At 43.1% G+C, this 25786-nt stretch overlaps 1 protein-coding gene across 1 annotated transcript in view; it reads left to right on the top strand.

Annotated features, from left to right (window-relative positions):
* LOC133425279 (NACHT, LRR and PYD domains-containing protein 12-like) overlaps nt 1-25786 on the top strand; it is a 110625-nt gene that overhangs the window by 61107 nt on the left and 23732 nt on the right. The window contains exons 12-14 of the mRNA XM_061716035.1: nt 2581-2754; nt 4585-4758; nt 16394-16567. Coding sequence (XP_061572019.1) covers nt 2581-2754; nt 4585-4758; nt 16394-16567 — 522 coding nt within the window. The remainder of the gene's footprint in view (nt 1-2580; nt 2755-4584; nt 4759-16393; nt 16568-25786) is intronic.

Raw genomic sequence — 25786 nt, 5'->3', positions numbered from 1 at the left:
GCTACAAAACTAAAAAGCATCTCTTATTAAAATGTAAAATAAATTGTGCATTAGTGTTTTTAATTTTACCACGGACTGGTTTATGTGAGCGCGGGATGGGACATTGTAACGAGCTCGAGCACTTGTAATAAATACTTGAACCCGGGCTCCTCTACTGCTGCATATGGGCAGAGCCGTCTGGGGGCGGAGCATTCTCCATGGGCCTTATGATAGTCATTTTAACGTTCAACAACACCTCATCCTAACCATCAAACTACATTTATTCTCACTTTTATTGAGCCAAGCATATAGGCCTATGCTGCAGAAAGCAGAGTAAAGTCACACACACACACACACACACACACACACACACACACACACACACACACACACACACACACACACACACACACACACACACACACACACACACACACACAAGCCTGTCAGCTGTCAATCACACGGCGCTGAAAACTCTGATAGTCACAGACAATCTATCTAGATAGATAGACACAGCGGTCTATAACATCATTTCTGAGCTCTATAATAGAGAATAGACTCGGCGGTCTCGTTCACAACAACACAAGCACATTACAGGCAGCTGGTCAAGACACATTCTGATAAAGACATTATTTAAGAAGGTTACACTGACTCACCAACGGTAGTTGACTCTTCCATAACCCAAAATAATCCAGGTAACGTGGAAAACAGGGTAACATTCAAAACTTTGTACAAATTTAGTCCTCTTTTAAACTTTAGCGCTAATCTCCTTCACTGTGACTGTTAAGGCTGATTTATGGTACCGCGTTACACCAACGCAGCGCCTACGGCGAAGGTTGCGCAGCGCCGCATAACCTCGCCGTAGACTGCGCCGTACCCTACGGCGTATGCTCTGCGTCGATTTAACGCAGAACCATAAATCAGGCTTTACAGCCAACCCGCTTTGGCTCGCGGCCCCGGTGCGTTCAGGACAGTTGTAAATTAAGAATTAGAACATTTTATCGTTATTATAGCCTACAATTTATGATGATATATGAATTGCACATATATTTATTGATATGCACAGACTAGCACACATTTAGGTCTGTAATGGAACGTGACTGTTGATATTTATAAGGGAAAAAAAACGATGATTGATTTTTTTTTTTTTTTTTTTTTTTTTTAACTCAGTCAGACGTATTTGCCGTATGACTGCGTGAACCGAACCGTGACCCCCGTACCGTGACGGGACGGGACGAATACAAATACCGTTACACCCCTAGTATATTGCAAATATTATATATTATATAGCAAGCACTGACAGTAAATGTGTGACAGACGGGACCATCATATGGCAAGAAGAGAAGAGAAGTGTTCAGAACAGCGCACAGCGCACACTACAGGATGATTTATGGTTCCGCGTCACACCAACGCAGAACCGACGGCGTAGGCTACGCGGCGACGCACACCGCACCGCGACGCTACGCGTCGGCTACGCCATCGATTTAACGCGGAACCATAATTCAGGCGAAGCTGCAGTCTCTGCGCTGATACTGACAGAGCGGGTCGGAGCGGATTTGGTCATGATGTTTAACCTGTGTTTTGTGATTAATAAGCACGGGTTTTAATTAAATGTAATTTACGAAGGATGATTTCACGTTCAATAAGATAAGTAATCAATAAAATACAAAGTTTGGCACAAAGGCTTGGCCTGCTTGTGGGCGAGTGGAGGGGGGCACAATAAAAGAAGGTGGCAAGATATAAGGCAAAGAACTAAAGAAAAAGTGGCCTTTAATAAAACTTGTGCAACCATTTTTAAAATAGCATGCAGCAGAATAAAGACTCTCTCTCTGCATATTCTTTGATTTTGGATGTCGCCTCCTTGCCACAATAACGGCAGCAGCAGATTAGCACCTTCCTTTCGAACGTATTAAATACAGACGCAATCACAATACGCGCAATTACTTTCAGGCTTGGTAAATCTCATTGCGCGTGGTAAATGGAGCAATTTGCATCTTCCCCTCCCAGTATTTAGGATTTCTGCCGGGTACGCCCCATATTGATTATTCATCAGGGCAAAAGTACTAACTGAATTGCGTGTGCAATTTTGCGCATTTCAGAGACGCAGTCGTCTTTGCACGCTGTTAGTAAATCAGCTGGCACTTTGGTTTGCGGGTGCTGTCAAGTTTGCACACGTTTTAACACACGCAAACCTTTAGTAAATCGGGCCCTTAGTCTGATAAATATACAGAATTCAATCATTCTTATCTTTCACTCAAAGTAAGACATTTATTGATGAACTCAGTTTTAACAGAATCATTATGTGTTTGCCAGTGGAGTCAAATTATAAATGATACGTCACTAAAAATACAGTATTTTAGTATCTTATCCTTCTGCTCTCAGAAGACATAATTTTAATGAATCCTGCTCCGACTGTATCAGGTCCCTTTAGAGGTTAATTTAGTATACTTAATTTAATTAAACATGTCCAGAAGTGTTATTTCTTTCTTTTCTCCAGGAAGAGATGTTTGGTGCTTTTGCAGTGAAACTCTAAAAGTTGGAGTTGAAGTTTAAACTGCAGTCTGTGATTAAAAGTCACCAACATGTTTATTCTTTATTCAGATTGGTGGGCTGTGGTCTGTCAGAGATCAGCTGTTCTTCTCTGGTCTCAGCTCTGAAGTCCAACCCCTCCCACCTGAAACATCTGGACCTGAGTAACAACGACCTGCAGGATTCAGGAGTGAAACATCTGTGTGGTTTCCTGGAGAGTCCAGACTGTAGACTGGAGACTCTGAGGTCAGTCCACTGGAGACGTTTCCACATTTATCCACTTATCATCCTCCAAAAATGTGACAAAACTACTTTAATTCAAAACATTTTCATGAAATATTTATTATCTGATATGAAGAAATGTTTATTCTTTTAGAAAGGGTCTGCGTCTATAAAATTCTGAATATTGTTATATAAGAATATTTTAGATGTAAACAGGAGACAAACTAGTTTAGTATAAAACAAAGAAAAACCTTAACAAGTTTATTAAACATTATCCCAGCACATCAGGCCCATGTATAGGTTTGATAACTACTTTGTACTTTCTTGTGTTTGTAATCTGCAGTTTCCTGAGTCTGAACTTGTTTTAAAACAGGTTTTGTCATGAGTTGATATTACAGAACCCAAATGCTGGAAACCCAAAGGTGACAGATGGCAGCAAAGTCCTTTATTTTAACAAAACATAAAAACCCAGAAAAAGTCCTCTAACAGAAAATAGAGAATGGTGAAGATGACTGGAAGTTGTGCAGACTGACAACCAGCCGGGACTGAAAGAGAGCAGGAATAAAGACAGACGGACCAACAGCCAGGAAGAGACACATGTCCTCTCAAGGACTGAGGAGACACAGGTGCAAACAATCAGGATGGACGGGACAAAGGAAAGTCAAAGAAAGAACTAAACACACAAGGATGTACTTTCAAAATAAAACAGGAAACAGGTCACCAAAATACCAAAACCTGTTTTTTAAATAAACCCTCAAAATTTACTCAAATTTTTACCCTTTTTTGTTTAATTGATATCCCATTCATCTTTTACAGAGACTATTAACTTTTATTATTTTAATCTATTCACAACTTATCCTTTCAGATAAAATCCAGACATTCCCTCCCACGTAGCTCTTACTCAAACACTGCACTGGCGACGTACACGACCCATAGCGCTAAAGCTAGTCTCTAAAAACGTTTCTGACGGTCGGGCTGTCCACACCGTTAAGTCTCTCACGGTACCAACTGTTCACAAAAACATGTTGCAGGCCTGTTGGTTCTCAGAAAATATTAAGAACGCAGAAATAAACTTTCAAAACATTAAGAACGCAGAATAAACTTTCAAAACATTAAGAATGCAGAAATAAACTTTCAAAACATTGAGTGCGCTGAAATCTTCCGTCCCGGTCCTGGTTAGGATGTGGTGGTCGGGACGGCAGCTCCGCCGCGCTAAAGCACATCCCGGCTCGCTCTGGCTTCCAGCTCTGCCTTAGACCTGGACAGGTTGGACTGACGGCTACAGGTGGAGCGTCAGAGTCATCATCCTGACAGGAAGTGTGTCTTAGATCCACCCGTGTGGGTTTCATTCAGAAATGTCCTTTAATCAAGCAGCTCATTAGTTGTTCAACCAAAGACTTTTCAACTGCAAGCGATACAGAACCACCTGATGTTTAGTTTCACTCAGACTTCAGAATTTGTGGAATTAGTCTGATAAATATACAGAATTCAATCATTCTTATATTTCACTCAAAGTAAGACATTTATTGATGAACTCAGTTTTAACAGAATTATTATGTGTTTGCCAGTGAAGTCAAATTATAAATGATACGTCACTAAAAATAAAGTATTATAGTATCTTATCCTTCTGCGCTCAGAAAACATAATTTTAATGAATCCTGCTCCGACTGTATCAGGTCCCTTTAGAGGTTAATTTAGTACTTAATTTAATTAAACATGTCCAGAAGTGTTATTTATTTCTTTTCTCCTGGAAGAGATGTTTGGTGCTTTTGCAGTGAAACTCTAAAAGTTGGAGTTGAAGTTTAAACTGCAGTCTGTGATTAAAAGTCACCAACATGTTTATTCTTTATTCAGATTGGTGGGCTGTGGTCTGTCAGAGATCAGCTGTTCTTCTCTGGGCTCAGCTCTGAAGTCCAACCCCTCCCACCTGAAACATCTGGACCTGAGTAACAACGACCTGCAGGATTCAGGAGTGAAACATCTGTGTGGTTTCCTGGAGAGTCCAGACTGTAGACTGGAGACTCTGAGGTCAGTCCACTGGAGACGTTTCCACATTTATCCACTTATCATCCTCCAAAAATGTGACAAAACTACTTTAATTCAAAACATTTTCATGAAATATTTATTATCTGATATGAAGAAATGTTTATTCTTTTAGAAAGGGTCTGCGTCTATAAAATTCTGAATATTGTTATATAAGAATATTTTAGATGTAAACAGGAGACAAACTAGTTTAGTATAAAACAAAGAAAAACCTTAACAAGTTTATTAAACATTATCCCAGCACATCAGGCCCATGTATAGGTTTGATAACTACTTTGTACTTTCTTGTGTTTGTAATCTGCAGTTTCCTGAGTCTGAACTTGTTTTAAAACAGGTTTTGTCATGAGTTGATATTACAGAACCCAAATGCTGGAAACCCAAAGGTGACAGATGGCAGCAAAGTCCTTTATTTTAACAAAACATAAAAACCCAGAAAAGGCCTCTAACAGAAAATAGAGAATGGTGAAGATGACTGGAAGTTGTGCAGACTGACAACCAGCCGGGACTGAAAGAGAGCAGGAATAAAGACAGACGGACCAACAGCCAGGAAGAGACACATGTCCTCTCAAGGACTGAGGAGACACAGGTGCAAACAATCAGGATGGACGGGACAAAGGAAAGTCAAAGAAAGAACTAAACACACAAGGATGTACTTTCAAAATAAAACAGGAAACAGGTCACCAAAATACCAAAACCTGTTTTTTAAATAAACCCTCAAAATTTACTCAAATTTTTACCCTTTTTTGTTTAATTGATATCCCATTCATCTTTTACAGAGACTATTAACTTTTATTATTTTAATCTATTCACAACTTATCCTTTCAGATAAAATCCAGACATTCCCTCCCACGTAGCTCTTACTCAAACACTGCACTGGCGACGTACACGACCCATAGCGCTAAAGCTAGTCTCTAAAGACGTTTCTGACGGTCGGGCTGTCCACACCGTTAAGTCTCTCACGGTACCAACAGTTCACAAAAACATGTTGCAGGCCTGTTGGTTCTCAGAAAATATTAAGAACGCAGAAATAAACTTTCAAAACATTAAGAACGCAGAATAAACTTTCAAAACATTAAGAATGCAGAAATAAACTTTCAAAACATTAAGAACGCAGAATAAACTTTCAAAACATTAAGAATGCAGAAATAAACTTTCAAAACATTGAGTGCGCTGAAATCTTCCGTCCCGGTCCTGGTTAGGATGTGGTGGTCGGGACGGCAGCTCCGCCGCGCTAAAGCACATCCCGGCTCGCTCTGGCTACATCCACGGTCCTCTTCTCTGAGCTTCCAGCTCTGCCTGAGACCTGGACAGGTTGGACTGACGGCTACAGGTGGAGCGTCAGAGTCATCATCCTGACAGGAAGTGTGTCTTAGATCCACCCGTGTGGGTTTCATTCAGAAATGTCCTTTAATAAAGCAGCTCATTAGTTGTTCAACCAAAGACTTTTCAACTGCAAGCGATACAGAACCACCTGATGTTTAGTTTCACTCAGACTTCAGAATTTGTTGAATTAGTCTGATAAATATACAGAATTCAATCATTCTTATATTTCACTAAAAGTAAGACATTTATTGATGAACTCAGTTATAACAGAATTATTAGGTGTTTGTAATTGAAGTCAAATTATAAATGACAAGTGAGTAAAAATATAGTATTTTAGTGTCTTATCCTTCTGCTCTCAGAAAACATCATTTTAATTAATCCTGCTCCGACTGTATCAGGTCCCTTTAGAGGTTAATTAAGTAAGTAAGTAAGTAAGTAAGTAAGTAAACTTTATTTGTACAGCGCCCTTCACAGACCATGGTCACAGAGCGCTTCACAGTTAAAATAAAAACACAGTTAAGGGATACATACAAATTTAAGATTAACAGGCCAAGACAACACATTTACAATCATAACAGCCCCAAGACAATTAGGCAAAAGCCTGCACAAATAAAAAGGTCTTTAGTTGCCTTTTGAAGGAGTCAACAGACTCCATGGAACGCAGAGAGAGCGGGAGATCGTTCCAAAGCCTGGGAGCAACGGCCTGGAAGGATCGGTCTCCTCTGGTCCGGAAGCGAGTACGAGGAACCATCAGCAGATTCTGATCCACAGACCTCAGAGCCCGAGCTAGGGTTAGGGCTGGATCAGATCGCTGATGTAAGGTGGAGCCTGACCATGCAAAGCTCTGAAAGTTAAAACCAGAATTTTAAAATTGATCCTAAAGGAAACTGGCAGCCAATGAAGAGCTTTGAGAATAGGGGTTATGTGTGACCTCCTATTAGCGCGGGCCAGAATTCTTGCTGCAGAATTTTGCACTAGCTGCAGGCGAGACAGCTCCTTCTTGTTTAGACAAGAGAACAAACTGTTACAATAGTCCAAACGCGAGGACACAAATGCGTGAATGACCAGCTCCAAATCCTTTTTCGACAACATTTTCGAAATATTCCTCAGATGAAAGAAGCAGTTCCTTGTCAGCTGTTTGCAGTGTTGCACTAATGACATGTCTTTGTCAAACACAACACCCAGGTTTCTTAGGCTCGGTTTAACAGACTGGCCCAAGTCACCCAAATACTGGTTAATCCCAGGAATGGAGGCATCAGGGGCAAGAACCAGGGTTTCAGTTTTGTCTACGTTTAGCTGCAAGGTGTTCACATTTAGCCATTGATTAATCTCCACCAAACAATGAACTAGGGAATTTAGCCTGTGGAGCTCAGTAGGCTTAAAAGAGCAGTAAAGCTGAATATCATCAGCAAACATGTGGTGGAAACACAGCAGCAGGTCCAGGGGGACGGTAGATTGACACACAGCAGAATGGATTTGAAGATCCCACCATGACCATTTGGGACTCAAATGAAGTCAAATCCTGGGTCTGGGTCATTTTGCATGTGCAACTGTCCTTATATATAACGGCCAGACCCCCCCCACGACGGCAGGGGCGGGGTTTCCCGACAACAGAGCATATACTATATAATATTAAGTATACTTAATTTAATTAAACATGTCCAGAAGTATTATTTCTTTCTTTTCTCCTGGAAGAGATGTTTGGTGCATTTGAAGTGAAACTCTAAAAGTTGGAGTTGAAGTTTAAACTGCAGTCTGTGATTAAAAGTCATCAACATGTTTCTTCATTATTCAGGTTGTGGGGCTGCGGTCTGTCAGAGATCAACTGTTCTTCTCTGGTCTCAGCTCTGAAGTCCAACCCCTCCCATCTGAAACATCTGGACCTGAGTGGGAACAAGAACCTGCAGGATTCAGGAGTGGAACATCTGTGTGGTTTCCTGGAGAGTCCAGACTGCAGATTGGAGACTCTGAGGTCAGAAATGTTTTAGTTGTGTGTTCAGATGAATGTGATGTGAAAGTTGTGTTGACACTAACCTGCAGACATCAGGCTGATCTCCTGCTGATCCACACTGACCATCTTACTGCTCTGGTTTCTTCTTCTCTGCTTTAGTCCTCCAACAGTTTGTTTCTCCTTAAACTTCCTCTTCTGATTTATGACATAAAAACTAAACATCTGAATGTGTCAGACAGGAACAACTGAAGAACCAGAGATGTGTCTGAACTTGGAATAAAACATCTGAACAAACAAGTATTAAGTGGGAAATAAGAAAAATACATTTGATCCAACATGTAAATAGGTAATAGCAAATGTGATATTTATAATTAGTGTTCTATTCAGAAAAATGTCAATTATATCTTGATCTTAAGGACTTTTAATAAACCAACTGAATATAAAGTTCCCAGATTGATCCAGGATTACATATTGTATTCCAGATTTCATCTCCAGCTGCTTTTCTCTGCTGCTTTTTCAAATGTTTTCCACGGTTGGATTAGTTTCATGGTTGATCATCTTGGTGTAGTTTTTCTGGCACAGTTGGGAGGTTTGTTGCATGAAAGTAGAAAGAAGAAGTCCAGGATGTGTGAGAAAGGCTTGACATCTCCTCCTGAGTTGATCCTGGATGATTCCGCTGCAGGAAGACGATCCAGGATGAGGAGGTGCAGCTATGTGAAGCCAGGTTGAACTAATCCTGGTACGTGCACGTTGACGTCTGTCTTAAGCAGACCCTGAGGTCGGTCCCAGATGTCCTGGTTCACAAATGGAGGACGAGTGTTGCTGATGTTTCACCGAGTGAACAACAGCTTCTAATGGAAACGTACGAGGAGCTTAAACAGCTGATACGTTCAGAAATGTCCTCCAGACGCTGTTAATAAACTCAGAGAGTCTGACAGACAACAGTGGACAGACTGAATGTGTAGTCGTCCAACATATGAGCTGTAGAGCTCATTTACTGAATAACTTCTTACTGTGGATGAAATCAGTCAAACCAACGTTGGCTTCCTTTGACTACCGTTAAATTTCAGTTCAACAAATACAAGTTTACCAAATATAAAACTCTGAACATGGAAAACATCTTTTTCTAGGTTTTTACAATCATGTCTTAATAAGTCTGTTAAGATCATTCATCCAGGTGACAGCAAGACATAAAGTGCAACAAATAATGTCTTTTTATGGTTTTCAGAGTGTAAAACTAAATATTTATACACGTGTGTTGAAGAAAGAAAAGTGAAATAAAGCTGCCATCACCTTTCTAATTCTCATCTATGTGGAGCCTGTAAGATGATGATGATGATGATGATGATGATGATGATGCTGAATTGTAATGTATCTGTAAATGTTGAAATGAGGAAACAAACACACAGAAGATGATGAACTAGTGTTGATGAAATGATTGATTGATCAGTGACAGCTGACTGATCAGATGGAGCAGCAGGAGGAAAAAGTCCTGCTTGTTATTCTGCACTACAGGTGGAGCGTCAGAGTCCTCATCCTGACAGGAAGAGTGTCTTAGATCCACCCGTGTGGGTTTCATTCAGAAATGTCCTTTAATCAAGCAGCTCATTAGTTGTTCAACCAAAGACTTTTCTCTTTTTTTTTTTTTTTTTCCGCTGCCAATCCAGGAAGCAGGAACACACGGAGACACACGTCAAGCACTGGAAATCTGCAACAAAAAAAAAAACACAAACAAAGCACAAAACCGGCACGGAGCCAACCAAAACAATAACAGCAATCGACCTAACTCTTGAGATCTGATCGCAGTCTGAGCTAAGCTATCGCTACCGCTACCTAAACCCAAAAACTAGAGAGCCAGCATGCAGGTGAACAAGCCAGTGTGTATGTCTATGTGTGTGTGTGTGTATGTATATGATCATGCGTGTGTGTGTGTGTGTGTATATGCATGTGACTAAGTGACTGTGTGTGTGTGTGTGTGTGTGTGTGTGTGTGTGTGTGTGTGTGTGTGTGTGTGTGTGTAATAAACCAAACAAAGCTCCACCTGAAGTGTATCTATAGTGGGGGAGGGGGGGGAGCAACCCCGCCACCCGCGAGACCAGAGGCCGACACGGAAGAGCCCGGAACCCAGGCCACCGGCAACCCCACAGAGGGGAGAAGTAGGAGGGAGGCAACCCACCGCCTGCGAGCCCCCCCCCCCCCCCGGCGGCGGCCGAGGGGGCCCGCGGGCGGGGCCACCACGGCGCGGGAAGAAGCAGCCAGGGACCCCGTGGCGGCGGACCGCGACCCAGGCGATCCCCGGCCACCCGGTCCGGGCCGGACACGCGGCCAGGAGGCCCTCACCCTTCAGGCCAACGACCCCCACCCGGCAGGGGGCCAGCCTGCCCGGAGAGACAGAGCCGCCCCGGCCGCCGACGCGGGCAGGCGCACCTGTCCCCCACGAAAGTGGCCCCCCAAGACCAGAGGGGCGCCCCGCCGCAGAGGCAGCGGGGGGGACCGGAGACGGGCCCGGAGAGAGGGAACCCCCCAACAAGGCGACACCCGTGCAGGCCCGACAACGGAGGGCCCCAGACCCAGGCATCCCATTCATTCATCCATTCACCTATCAGATACCTATACTAATAATAATATAATATACTATACATAATAATAATACTAATAATAATAATAATAATAATACTAATAATAACCATCTTTGTATAATATAATATTCATAAATTATTAAGTTTTGATGTCCTGCCAATGGAGGCTCAAATCCTCCATGGCAGGACCCTTCCATACCGCATTCTCACCGACACAGACACACAATCACGCACCGTTTCCCCCTCCCCGGCACGGCGGGCCCCGCCAGGCCCGGGTAACCCGACCCACCTGTCCCAGGCCTGTGAGGGAACGCGGGTGATGTGGGACCCCCTCCCGCCCCTGGTGTTGAGTGCGTGTGATTAATGCCATAAAAACAGGGAGGGGGGAGGGCCAAGTATCGATTGACACCGACCCCCCCCCCTCCCGAACTACGTGTCCTTGTCAAATGTATTTATTAAGTGTTGAATGTGCAGTGTCTATTTTGCTGTTAAAACCGTGAGGCGGGGAGTGCAAGGCCCCGCGGGACAGTGCCCCCCACGACCCGGACCCCCCGCCCTTCGCCTATGTACGTATGAATCGTGTAGGGGGGGAAAGAGGGGGAGCGGAGGCCGAAGCCAGGAAGCAGGACCAGCAAAGCCGGCCCTGATAAGACACCCGCGTCCCACCACCGGCCGTCCAGTAGACGGGGGCCGGCCCTCCGAGCCGGGCAAGGGCCCCACCGTACCTCCAAGGGCGCCCCCGGCGCCGCCGGAGCCCCCAGACGGAGGGGGAAACGGTCCAACATCCTCCCATTCATACTGACAACATAAGACATAGATACCTGGGAATGGTGCCACCCTGCCGTCGCGCCCGCCCGTGCACCCCCCGGTCAGGGGAGGCCCGCTCCCCGGACCCGGCCCCACCCCCCCCCGAGGCCACCCCGGCGGACACCCCAAGGGTCCCGGAGTCCCCACATCCGCAGGGGCACTTGGCCCCCGCCCAGCGACGGAGGACCAAGGCAGCAATGCCCCCCCAGCGCAGACAGCCACCCCCCACCCAGGCAGGGCCGGGCCCTCCGGGTGGGACCCCCACGTCCACGGCCCCGCCCCCCCCGGGAGGCACGGAGACGCCCCAGCCACAGCCCCCCGCCCGAGCCCTCCCCAGACACCCCCCCCCCCACCGCCATGAGGTAACCCCCCCCACAGGCCCCCAAGGCCCCCACCGGCTAGGGACAGGGCCCCGCGGCCCCCCCCACCGCCCCCCAGGGGCCACCAGAGGCCCGCGCCCCAGACCCCCCAAGCCGACCCCCAACCCCAAGGGCTACGAGATCACCACCCCCCCGCCCCCACTAGGTAACGAAGCCAATAAACGGGGACCACAGAGAGTGCAATTCAGCCGAATGTTGTTCAGTGGAGGCAGACATTATCTCACTACTAATATGATCTGATAAAAGATTCCTAAAATGGTTGATACATAAACTGGATTTTTGTTTCCAATTTACTAGAATGGTTTTCTTTGCGATACATAAGGCAGTGAGAACCCGGTGTGTCCAATTAGGATCTATTTGAGTGTCTCCCAGGTGACCTAATATACATACCGTGGGGCACACTGGGATTCTGTGGTTGATCCATGTGGATAAATCCTCACAAATCTCCTTCCAGAACCTCTGTACCGGTGTACAGAACCATAAAGCATGCATATAATTATCTGGGGTGTTCTCTGTGCACTGTGAACAGATATTAGAGGTGACAAAGCCCATCTGGAACATCCTTTGTCCAGTATAATGTATTCTATGAAGAACTTTGTACTGTATAAGTTGTAGGTTTGGGTTTTTAGTCATAGTAAACGTATTTAAGCATATTTGTGACCAAGAAAACTGGTCGGTATTAAGAGAGAGATCCGCCTCCCACTTAGAGATCGGGAGAGAGACTGAATCGTCCAGTTTAGACACTAACCTGTAGAGTTTTGATAACAACTTTAAAGTGCTTAGATTCAATAAATCTATTATCTTAGCGGGAAGTTGTAAATCTAATTGGCTAATTTTGTATGTTTTATTTATTATTGCCTTAAGTTGTTGATACTCTAAAAATTTATTCCTGCTAACTCCGTATTGAACAATAAGTGTATTGAAAGGTACAAACTGTCCTCCTACAATTACGTGCTGTAAGTACCGTATTCCTTGATCTCTCCATTGAACGAAGTTAACCATCTTTTTATCATTTTTCACGATGTCTGGGTTGTTCCATATGGGTGTACGGTCACATGGAAAAAGTGAAATTTTAGCTATTTTAAGAAATTCCCACCAAGCTGATAAAGTTGTGCTAATATTAATGCTTTTGAAACATTGATGACGTTTGATACTTTGACTAATAAATGGTAACTCTGAGATTTCTAGTTCATTACAAAACACTTGCTCTGAGTCCAGCCATTGACTATCTAAAGGATGATCTTTTGACCATTTTACAATATACTGTAACTTACTGGCTATGAAGTAATACTGAAAATTAGGTAATTCTAAACCTCCATATTCTTTGGATTTTTGCAATGTCTTTAAACTAATACGTGGAGTTTTATTTTTCCACAGAAATTTTGATACATATGAGTCCAACGATTTAAACCAGGAAAGAGGGGGTTTGCATGGTATCATTGAGAAAAAATAATTTACTTTTGGTAAAACCATCATTTTAATGGTGGCTATTCTACCCATGAGTGAAATGGGGAGAGAGCTCTATCTGGAAAGATCATCTTCTATTTTCTTTACAAGCTGAACATGATTCAATTTTATTAACTCTGACAGCCTAGGGGAGATGTTTATGCCTAAATATCTAATGTTCCCTGATTGTAATTGAGTATTTGTTATATTCCTAAAATTGCAGTTAACACACAAAACAGTGGATTTAGACCAATTAATAGAATAATCAGACAGAGATGAAAATCCCTCTATAAGTGCAATTGTCTGTGATAGTGAAGATCGTGAGTTCTGGAGGAAGAGGAGTACGTCATCCGCATAAAGACTTATTTTGTGCTCTAATATTTTACATTGTATACCTTTAATATTTTGATTTTGTCTAATAGCTGCTGCTAAAGGTTCAATAAATATTGCAAATAATGAGGGAGAGAGAGGGCAACCCTGTCTAGTGCCTCTTTGCAAGGTAAAACTTGTAGAGATTTGATCATTTGTCCTTACACGTGCCTTGGGAGAACTGTATAATATTTTTATCCAGTCAATGAAAGATTCGCCAAATCCAAATTTATGCAAAGTTGCCAATAGAAACTTCCAATTTACCTTATCAAATGCTTTTTCCGCGTCTAAGGATATAATAGTAGTCTCCTGTTTATTGATACTCGAATAGTCTATAATATTTAATAATCTGCGAATATTAGTAGACGAATGTCTACCTTTAATGAAGCCTGTTTGATCCGGATGTATAATAGAAGGGGTGACTCTTTTCAGACGTTCAGTAATGGCCTTGCTAATTATTTTAAGGTCTACATTTATCAATGAAATTGGGCGGTAGCTCGATGGGAGCAAGGGATCCTTGTCCGGTTTTAATAAAAGACTAATATTAGCAGAGTTCATATTTAAGGGTAAGCTTTTATTCTCCCTAGCATTTAGAATCATTTTATAAAATGTTGGTGCTAATATGCTCCAGAATTCCTTGTAAAATTCAGCTGGGAAACCATCTGGGCCCGGAGCTTTATTATTGGGCATATGTTGAAGAGCTTCATGGAGTTCTCCTATTGAGAGCGGTGAGTCTAAATTCGTAACCTGTTCCTGATGTAACTTCGGCAGATTAATGTCTCCAAGAAACTCATTAATGGATTGATCAGATGGTTCAATTTGTGACGAGTATAATTTATAGTAAAAGTCTCTAAAGACTGAATTTATTAAACAGGGGTCATGTGTAACTCCCCCTGACTGGTCCTTAATGGATGTTGTTTTTTCTTTGTTTATTTTTAATTGATTGGCTAAGTATTTTCCCGATCTGTTAGCATGTGCAAAGTTTTCCAGGCGAAGCCTTTGTACTAGAAACTGTGTTTTTGCATCAATTATTTTATTTAATTCTATTTTAGTTTTCCTTATTCTGTTAAGGATACGTTCGTCTGCAGAGGTCTGGAAGGCCTCCTCTAGCGTCTTTATTTCACATTCTAATTCTTTTGTTTTTAAGTTGTCTTTTTTTTTGTTATTTGAAGAAAAGGAAATTATTTTACCTCGCATTACTGCTTTTCCTGCTTCCCATAGAACGCTCGCTGATATTTCCGGCTGGTCGTTATTTTGTAAGAATATATCCCATTCTTTCTTAAAAAAATTAATAAAGTCGGGGTCTTTGAGCAATGATGTATTAAATCTCCAAACTTTGGAGGATGATACGCTCCCCCTCTTCCCCAGAGTGAAAGAAACAGGTGCGTGATCGCTAATAATGATTGGGTGAATTTGTGATTCTGAGATATCTCTCATCAGAGAGCTACTGACTAAAAAATAATCTAACCTAGAATATGAGTGATGAACGGCTGAGAAAAAAGTGTAGTTCCTAAGGGTTGGGTGTAAAGAGCGCCATGTATCGCAAAGACCCAGATCATTCATGTATTGCTTAACAATACTTGCTGACTGCCAACTCCTGTGTCCGCCTGCATTACTGAGCCTGTCCACTCCAGGGTCCAGAACCATGTTGAAGTCTCCTCCGATGATGACTGTGTTGTCTAGGTGAGCAGAAAGTGAGGTGAAAAAAGAGTGAAAAAACGAGGAGTCATCAACATTTGGACCATATACATTAGAAATACATAAATTCAAGCTTTGAATTTGCAAGACTAAAATTAAATATCTACCCTCTGAGTCAATGTGAGTGTCCTTTACGGTGAAATTTACTCTTTTATTAATGAGAATTGCTACCCCTCTTTGTCTGGAGTTGTAACAGGCGGAGAAAACATGCGGAAATTGTGCCGTGGCCAATGCATCTACCGAAGCTTTAACTAAATGAGTTTCTTGCAGTAGGACAATGTCTGCCTGCAGAGTTTGTATCTGGTTAAGAAGTTTTAATCTCTTTGCCGTGTTCCCGGCTCCGTTTACGTTCCAGGTGACAAACTTTAATTTATCCATAATCCAATCATTGAAAGTAACATTATATGTAAGTGGTAATGTTGCATGAAAAGCTGTTGTATGTGTGTGTGCCATGTTATTCTAGATGTGTGAAATGTGTGTTTGTACCGATTTACCAAACCGAGAAAGAAAGTGCAGCAGAGTGGGACATAGAGGGAAAAAAGAAAAAAAAAGGGGAAAGGGAGTGAGGTGGGGGGGGGGGGGGAGATAATTCCAAATAAACCAAAGACTTTTCAAGTGCAAGCGATACAGAACCAGCTGATGTTTAGTTTCACTCAGACTTCAGAATTTGTTGAATTAGTCTGATAAATATACAGAATTCAATCATTCTTATCTTTCACTCAAAGTAAGACATTTATTGACAAACTCAGTTTTAACAGAATTATTAGGTGTTTGCAAGTGAAGTCAAATTATAAATGACACGTGACTAAAAATAAAGTATTTTAGTATCTTATCCTTCTGCTCTCAGAAAACATCATTTTGATTAATCCAGCTCCGACTGTATCAGGTCCCTTTAGAGGTTAATTAAGTATACTTAATTTAATTAAACATGTCCAGAAGTGTTATTTCTTTCTTTTCTCCTGGAAGAGGTGTTTGGTTGCATTTGAAGTGAAACTCTAAAAGTTGGAGTTGAAGTTTAAACTGCAGTCTGTGATTAAAAGTCATCAACATGTTTCTTCATTATTCAGGTTGTGGGGCTGCGGTCTGTCAGAGATCAGCTGTTCTTCTCTGGTCTCAGCTCTGAAGTCCAACCCCTCCCATCTGAAACATCTGATCCTGAGTGTCAACGACCTGCAGGATTCAGGAGTGGAACATCTGTGTGGTTTCCTGGAGAGTCCAGACTGCAGACTGGAGACTCTGAGGTCAGACAAGTTTTAGTTGTGTGTTCAGATGAATGTGATGTGAAAGTTGTGTTGACACTAACCTGCAGACATCAGGCTGATCTGCTGCTGATCCACACTGACCATCTGACTGCTCTGGTTTCTTCTTCTCTGCTTTAGTCCTCCAACAGTTTGTTTCTCCTTAAACTTCCTCTTCTGATTTATGACATAAAAACTAAACATCTGAATGTGTCAGACAGGAACAACTGAAGAACCAGAGATGTATCTGAACTTGGAATAAAACATCTGAACAAACTAGAATTAACTGGGAAATGAGAAAAAAAAACATTTGTTCTAATATTTAAATAGGTAATAGTAGAAATGTGATATTTATAATTAGTATTCTATTCAGAAAAATGTCAATTATATCTTGATCTTCAAGTCTTTTAAGAAACCAACTGAATATAAAGTTTCCAGATTGATCCAGGATTACATATTGTATTCCAGATTTCATCTCCAGCTGCTTTTCTCTGCTGCTTTTTCAAATGTTTTCCATGGTTGGATTAGTTTCATTGTTGATCATCTTGATGTGGTTTTTCTGGGACAGTTGGGAGGTTTGTTGCATGAAAGTAGAAAGAAGAAGTCCAGGATGTGTGAGAAAGGCTTGACATCTCCTCCTGAGTTGATCCTGGATGATTCCGCTGCAGGAAGACAGATCCAGGATGAGGAGGTGCAGCTATGTGAAGCCAGGTTGAACTAATCCTAGAACGTGCACATTGACGTCTGTCTTAAGCAGACCGTGAGGTCGGTCCCAGATGTCCTGGTTCACAAATGGAGGACGAGTGTTGCTGATGTTTCACCGAGTGAACAACAGCTTCTAATGGAAACGTACGAGGAGCTTAAACAGCTGATACGTTCAGAAATGTCCTCCAGACGCTGTTAATAAACTCAGAGAGTCTGACAGACAACAGTGGACAGACTGAATGTGTAGTCGTCCAACATATGAGCTGTAGAGCTCATTTACTGAATAACTTCTTACTGTGGATGAAATCAGTCAAACCAACGTTGGCTTCCTTTGACTACCGCTATATTTCAGTTCAACAAATACAAGTTTACCAAATATAAAACTCTGAACAAGGAAAACATCTTTTTCTAGGTTTATTACTATCATGTCTTAATAAGTCTGTTAGGATCATTTAATTCAGGTGACAGCAAGACATAAGGTGCAACAAATAATGTCTTTTTCTGGTTTTCAGAGTGTAAAACTAAATATAATTAAAGCTCCAAGCAGCAATGAACGGGCCCTCGCACTCACGGCCACTGCCCCCCATAAGCATATCAGAAATGACACCACCCACGACTTCCTATGTCAAACCATTGAAAAGTTATAGCAGAAAAAAGGGACAACCAATCAGAAGAAGGGGCGGGGCTAATTCAGGCCAATGAAGGTCAAGGACTCCATACAGAATCTGATGACACCACCCATGACTCTCTATGTCAAACCATTCAAAAGTTATAGCAGAAAATCGGGACAACCAATCAGAAGAAGGGGCGGGGCTAATTAAGGCCAACAAAGTTTAAGAACTCAGTACAAAGTCCCATGACACCACCCACGACTTCTTATGTCAAACCATTCAAAAGTTAAAGCAGAAAAAAGGGACAACCAATCAGAAGAAGAGGCGGGGCTAATTAAGGCCAACGAAGCTTAAGGACTCATTACAGAGTCCCATGACACCACCCACAACTTCCTATGTCAAACCATTCAAAAGTTATGGCAGATAAAAGTATTCTGCGCTGTTGAGCCGTTAGGCAACGCCCATTAATGCAAACCATGAAATATCAAATTTATCGCCAAGTCTGGCTTTCATGCAAAATTTGGTGACTTTTGGAGAACTATCAAATATGGACCAATCACATGAAGGGGGGGCGCGCCTTTTGGCGTTTAGCGTCGCCACGGTAACACTTTTGAAAGAGAAAAGTAATGCGTGGTGTCGCAGGATGTAGACGCACATTTTGATGTATAACACACTTGGGTGCACGTTACAGTTCGGGCTGAATTAACTGGCTCCAAGAGACTTTTCTTTAAGTTGTGCCATGATACAGGTGTGTAGCGATTTTCGTGCATGTACGTCAAACCGTATTATGGGGCTTGAGGCACAAAGTTTTCCGGGGGGCGCTGTTGAGCCATTTTGCCACGCCCATTAATCCAAACCATGAAATATCCAATTTATCGCCATGCCTGGCTTGCATGCAAAATTTGGTGCCTTTTGGGGAACTATCAAATATGGACCAATAAGATGAAGGGGGGTGCGCTTGTTGGCGTCTAGCGTCGCCACGGCAACACTTTTGAAAGAGAAAAGTAATGCGCGTAGTCGCAGGATGGAGACGCACATTTTGATGTATAACACATCTGGGTTCACGATACGGTTCGGGCCGTATTAATTCTCGAAGGAATGGCATATATTGCTCCAAAATTACGCGATTAATTAAGAATGTTCAAAATGGCCGACTTCCTGTTCGGTTTCGGCCATGGCGCCAAGAGACTTTTCTTTAAGTAAAGACATGATAAATAAGTGTACCGATTTTTGTTCATGTACGTCAAAGCGTATTATGGGGCTTGAGGCGCAAAGTTTTTTCTGTCTGAACCAATCAGATGAAGGGTGGGCGCGCTTTTTGCCGTCTAGCGTCGCCACGGTAACGCTTTTGAGAGAGAAAAGTAATGCGTGGTGTCGGAGGATGGAGACGCACATTTTGATGTATAACACACTTGGGGGCTCGTTACGGTTCTGGCCGTATTAACTGCCGAAGGAATGGCATAAATTTCGCCAAAATGATACAATTAATTCAAAATGGCCGACATCCTGTTTGGTTTCGGGCATGACTCCAAGAGACTTTTCTTTAAGTTGTGCCATCATACAGATGTGTACCGATTTTCGTGCATGTACGTCAAAACGTATCGTGGGGCTTGAGGCACAAAGTTTTCAAGGGGGCGCTGTTGAGCCATTTTGCCACGCCCATTAATGCAAACCATAAAATATCAAATTTTTCGCCAGGCCTGGTTTGCGTGCAAAATTTGGTGACTTTTTGGGCACGTTTAGGGGGGCAAAAAGGCCCTCCTTTCGTCAGAAAAATAATAATAATAATAATTAAAGCTGCAAGCAGCGATGAACGGGCCCTCGCACTCACGGCCACCGTCCCCCATAAGCATATCAGAAATGACACCACCCACGACTCTCTATGTCAAACCATTCAAAAGTTATAGCAGAAAAAAGGAACAACCAATCAGAAGAAGGGGCGGGGCTAATTCAGGCCAATAAAGGTCAAGGACTCAATACTGAGTCCCATGACACCACCCACGACTCTCTATGTCAAAACATTCAAATGTTATAGCAGGAAATAGGGACAACCAATCAGAAGAAGGGGCGGGGCTAATTTTCACCAATTATGGTCAAGGACTCAATACCGAGTCTCATGACACCACCCACGACGCTTTATGTCAAACCATTCAAAAGTTATGGCAGAGAAGGGTATTCTAGGGGGCGCTGTTGAGCTGTTAGGCCACGCCCATTAATGCAAACCATGAAATTTATCGCCAAGCCTGGCTTGCATGCAAAATTTGGTGACTTTTGGAGAACTATCAAATATGGACCAATCAGATGAAGGGGAGGCGCGCGTTTTGGCGTCTAGCGTCGCCACGGTAACACTTTTGAAAGAGAAAAGTAATGCGGGTAGTCGCAGGATGTAGACGCACATTTTGATGTATAACACATCTGGGTGCACGTTACGGTTCGGGCCGTATTAATTGCCGAAGGAATGGCATAAATTGCGCCAAAATTACACAATTAATTCAAAATGGCTGACTTCCTGTTCGGTTTCGGTCATGGAGCCAAGAGACTTTTCTTTAAGTTGCGACATGATACAGGTGTGTACCGATTTTCGTGCATGTACGTCAAACCGTATTGTGGGGCTTGAGGCACAAAGTTTTCCGGGGGGCGCTGTTGAGCCATTTTGCCACGCCCATTCATACAAACCATGAAATATCAAATTTATCGCGAGGCCTGCCTTGCATGCAAAATTTGGTGACTTTTGGGGAACTATAAAAATATGGACCAATCAGATGAAGGGGGGCGCGGTTTTTGGCGTCTAGCGTCGCCACGGTAACACTTTTGAAAGAGAAAAGTAATGCGGGTAGTCGCAGGATGTAGACGCACATTTTGATGTATAACACATCTGGGTGCACGTTACGGTTCGGGCCGTATTAATTGCCGAAGGAATGGCATAAATTGCGCCAAAATTACACAATTAATTCAAAATGGCTGACTTCCTGTTCGGTTTCGGTCATGGAGCCAAGAGACTTTTCTTTAAGTTGCGACATGATACAGGTGTGTACCGATTTTCGTGCATGTACGTCAAACCGTATTGTGGGGCTTGAGGCACAAAGTTTTCCGGGGGGCGCTGTTGAGCCATTTTGCCACGCCCATTCATACAAACCATGAAATATCAAATTTATCGCGAGGCCTGCCTTGCATGCAAAATTTGGTGACTTTTGGGGAACTATAAAAATATGGACCAATCAGATGAAGGGGGGCGCGGTTTTTGGCGTCTAGCGTCGCCACGGTAACACTTTTGAAAGAGAAAAGTAATGCGGGTAGTCGCAGGATGGAGACGCACATTTTGATGTATAACACATCTGGGTTCACGATACCGTTCGGGCCGTATTAATTCTCGAAGGAATGGCATATATTGCTCCAAAATTACGCGATTAATTCAGAATGTTCAAAATGGCCGACTTCCTGTTCGGTTTCGGCCATGGAGCCAAGAGACTTTTCTTTAAGTTGCGACATGATACAGGTGTGTACCGATTTTCGTTCATGTACGTCAAACCGTATTATGGGGCTTGAGGCGCAAAGTTTTTTCTGTCTGAACCAACCAGATGAAGGGTGGGCGCGCTTTTTGGCGTCTAGCGTCGCCACGGTAACGCTTTTTAAAGAGAAAAGTAATGCGTGTTGTCGCAGGATGGAGACGCATATTTTGATGTATAACACACTTGGGGGCACGTTACGGTTCGGGCCGTATTAACTGCCGAATGAATGGCATAAATTGCGCCAAAGTGACACGATTAATTCAAAATGGCTGACTTCCTGTTCGGTTTCGACCATGTCGCCAAGAGACTTTTCTTTAAGTTGTGTACTGATACAGGTGTGTAGCGATTTTCGTGCATGTACGTCAAACCGTATCGTGGGGCTTGAGGCACAAAGTTTTCCGGGGGGCGCTGTTGAGCCATTTCGCCACGCCCATTAATGTAAACCATTAAATATCAAATTTTTCGCCAGGCCTGACTTGCATGCAAAATTTGGTGACTTTTTGGGCATGTTTAGGGGGGCAAAAAGGCCTTCCTTTCGTCAGAAGAAAAAAGAAAAAAGAAAGAAAGAAAAATTCCTACAGATACAATAGGGCCTTCGCACTGAAGGTGCTCGGGCCCTAATAATAACGCAAAGAATTCCTACAGATACAATAGGGCCTTCGCACTGAAGGTGCTCGGGCCCTAATAATAATAATAATTAAAGCTGCAAGCAGCGATGAACGGGCCCTCGCACTCACGTCCACCGCCCCCCATAAGCATATCAGAAACGACACCACTCACGACTTCCTATGTCAAACCATTCAAAAGTTATAGCAGAAAAAAGGGACAACCAATCAGAAGAAGGGGTGGGGCTAATTCAGGCCAATGAAGGTCAAGGACTCCATACAGAATCTGATGACACCACCCACGACTCTCTATGTCAAACCATTCCAAAGTTATAGCAGAAAATCGGGACAACCAATCAGAAGAAGGGGCGGGGCTAATTTGCACCAATTATGGTCAAGGACTCAATACCGAGTCCGATGACACCACCCACGACTCTCTATGTCAAACCATTCAAAAGTTATAGCAGAAAAAAGTATTCTAGGGGGCGCTGTTGAGCCATTAGGCCACGCCCATTCATGCAAACCATGAAATATCAAATTTATCCCCAGTCCTGGCTTGGTGCAAAATTTGGTGACTTTTGGATAACTATCAAATATGGACCAATCAGATGAAGGGGGCGCACTTTTTGGCGTCGAGTGTTGCCACGTTAACGCTTTTGAATGAGAAAAGTTATGCGCGTCGTCGCAGGAAGGAGACGCACATGTTGATGTAAAAAAAAAAACATACAAATTGCTGACAATAATCTTTGCATTGAGCTGGGATCGATCCCACGATCTCCCACACGAAAGACGGTGACATTACCGCTGAGCCACGAATCAGCTTGGCCGTTTTCTGACTGACTGACTTAGGTGATACCAACATAGCGATGTAATCTGAGTCCCGAATTGTTTTTTCGTAATTTTTTAAATATTTGTAAGATATAAATATTAGTAAAAACCCACTATTTATTCTTTTGTGAATAGCATGTTCCAGTCTTTACTTCCTAGACACACACACTGCATGGAAGGGAGCGTTTGATTTATTGTTCACGTAACATTACTTTTATTTTTTCACAACCAAACCATGCACTTTATTTATGTCATTTGCACCGGGCAAGGACAAAAAATAAATGATTCCACCAAAATTCCAGAGATTTTTGGTGTTGGCTGACACATTACCAGCATATTTCAAATATGTCAAACCATTCAAAAGTTATAGTCAGAAAATATGGACAACCAATCAGAAGAAGGGGCGGGGCTAATTCAGGCCAATGAAGGTCAAGGACTCCATAAAGAATCTGATGACACCACCCACGACTTCCTATGTCAAACCATTCAAAAGTTATGGCAGAGAAAAGTTTTCTAGGGGGCGCTGTTGAGCCGTTAGGCCACGCCCATTAATGCAAACCATGAAATATCAAATTTATCGCCAAGTCTGGCTTGCATGCAAAATTTGGTGACTTTTGGGAAACTATCAAATATGGACCAATCAGATGAAGGGGGGGCGCGCCTTTTGGCGTCTAGCGTCGCCACGGTAACACTTTTGAAAGAGAAAAGTAATGCGCATAGTCGCAGGATGGAGACGTACATTTTGATGTATAACACATCTGGGTTCACGATACGGTTCGGGCCGTATTAATTCTCGAAGGAATGGCATATATTGCTCCAAAATTACGTGATTAATTAAGAATGTTCAAAATGGCCGACTTCCTGTTCGGTTTAGGCCATGGCGCCAAGAGACTTTTCTTTAAGTAGCGACATGATAAAGATGTGTACCGATTTTCGTTCATGTACGTCAAACCGTATTCTGGGGCTTGAGGCGCAAAGTTTTTTCTGTCTGAACCAATCAGATGATGGGTGGGCGCGCTTTTTGGCGTCTAGCGTCGCCACGGTAACGCTTTTGAGAGAGAAAAGTAATGCGTGGTGTCGGAGGATGGAGACGCACATTTTGATGTATAACACACATGGGGGCTCGTTACGGTTCGGGCCGTATTAACTGCCGAAGGAATGGCATAAATTTCGCCAAAATGACACGATTAATTCAAAATGGCCGACATCCTGTTCGGTTTCGGGCATGACTCCAAGAGACTTTTCTTTAAGTTGTGCAATGATACAGGTGTGTACTGATTTTCGTGCATGTAGGTCAAACCGTATCGTGGGGCTTGAGGCACAAAGTTTTCCGGGGGGCGCTGTTGAGCCATTTTGCCACGCCCATTAATGCAAACCATAAAATATCAAATTTTTCGCCAGGCCTGGTTTGCGTGCAAAATTTGGTGACTTTTTGGGCACGTTTAGGGGGGCAAAAAGGCCCTCCTTTCGTCAGAAAAATAATAATAATAATAATAATAATAATTAAAGCTGCAAGCAGCGATGAACGGGCCCTCGCACTCATAGCCACCGCCCCCCATAAGCATATCAGACATGACACCACCCACGACTTCCTATGTCAAACCATTCAAAAGTTATAGCAGAAAAAAGGGACAACCAATCAGAAGAAGGGGCGGGGCTAATTCAAGCCAATGAAGGTCAAGGACTCCATACAGAGTCTGATGACACCACCCACAACTCTCTATGTCAAACCATTCAAAAGTTATAGCAGGAAATAGGGACAACCAATCAAAAGAAGGGGTGGGGCTAATTTTCACTAATTATGGTCAAGGACTCAATACCGAGTCCCATGACACCACCCACGACTCTTTATGTCATACCATTCAAAAGTTATGGCAGAGAAAAGTTTTCCAGGTGGCGCTGTTGAGCCATTTTGCCACGCCCATTAATGCAAACCATGAAATATCACTATGACTTTTGGAGAGCTATCAAATATGGAACAATCAGATGAAGGGGGGCGCGCTTTTTGGCGTCTAGCGTCGCCACGGTAACACTTTTGAAAGAGAAAAGTAATGTGTGTAGTCGCTGGGTGGAGACGCACATTTTGATGTCTAACACACCTGGGTGCACGTTACGGTTTGGGCGGTATTAATTGCCGAAGGAATGGCATAAATTGCGCCAAAATTGCACAATTATGTCAAAATGGCCGACATCCTGTTCGGTTTCGGCCATGGCGCCAAGAGACTTTTCTTTAAGTTGCGACATGATACAGGTGTGTACCGATTTTCGTGCATGTACGTCAAACCGTATTGTGGGGCTTGAGGCACAAAGTTTTCCAGGTGGCGCTGTTGAGCCATTTTGCCACGCCCATTAATGCAAACCATTAAATATCAAATTTATCGCCAGGCCTGGCTTGCATGCCAAATTTGGTGCCTTTTGGGGAACTATCAAATATGGACCAATCAGATGAAAGGGGGACGCGCTTTTTGGCGTCTAGCGTCGCCACGGTAACACTTTTGAAAGAGAAAAGTAATGCGCGTAGTCGCAGGATTGAGACGCATATTTTGATGTATAACACACCTGGGTGCACGTTACGGTTCGGGCCGTATTAATTCTCGAAGGAATGGCATATATTGCTCCAAAATTACGTGATTAATTCAGAATGTTCAAAATGGCCGACTTCCTGTTCGGTTTCGGCCATAGCGCCAAGAGACTTTTCTTTAAGTTGCGACATGATACAGGTGTGTACCGATTTTCGTTCATGTACGTCAAACCGCATTATGGGGCTTGAGGCGCAAAGTTTTTTCTGTCTGAACGAATCAGATGAAGGGTGGGCGCGCTTTTTGGCGTCTAGCGTCGCCACGGTAACGCTTTTGAAAGAGAAAAGTAATGCGTGTTGTCGCAGGATGGAGACGCACATCTTGATGTATAACACACTTGGGCACACGTTACGGTTCGGGCCGTATTAACTGCCGAAGGAATGGC

The sequence above is a fragment of the Cololabis saira genome, chromosome 24 (genome assembly GCF_033807715.1).
Source record: "Cololabis saira isolate AMF1-May2022 chromosome 24, fColSai1.1, whole genome shotgun sequence".
NCBI classification, from domain to species: Eukaryota; Metazoa; Chordata; class Actinopteri; order Beloniformes; family Belonidae; genus Cololabis; species Cololabis saira.
This window is presented reverse-complemented; position numbering and strand designations above follow the sequence as displayed.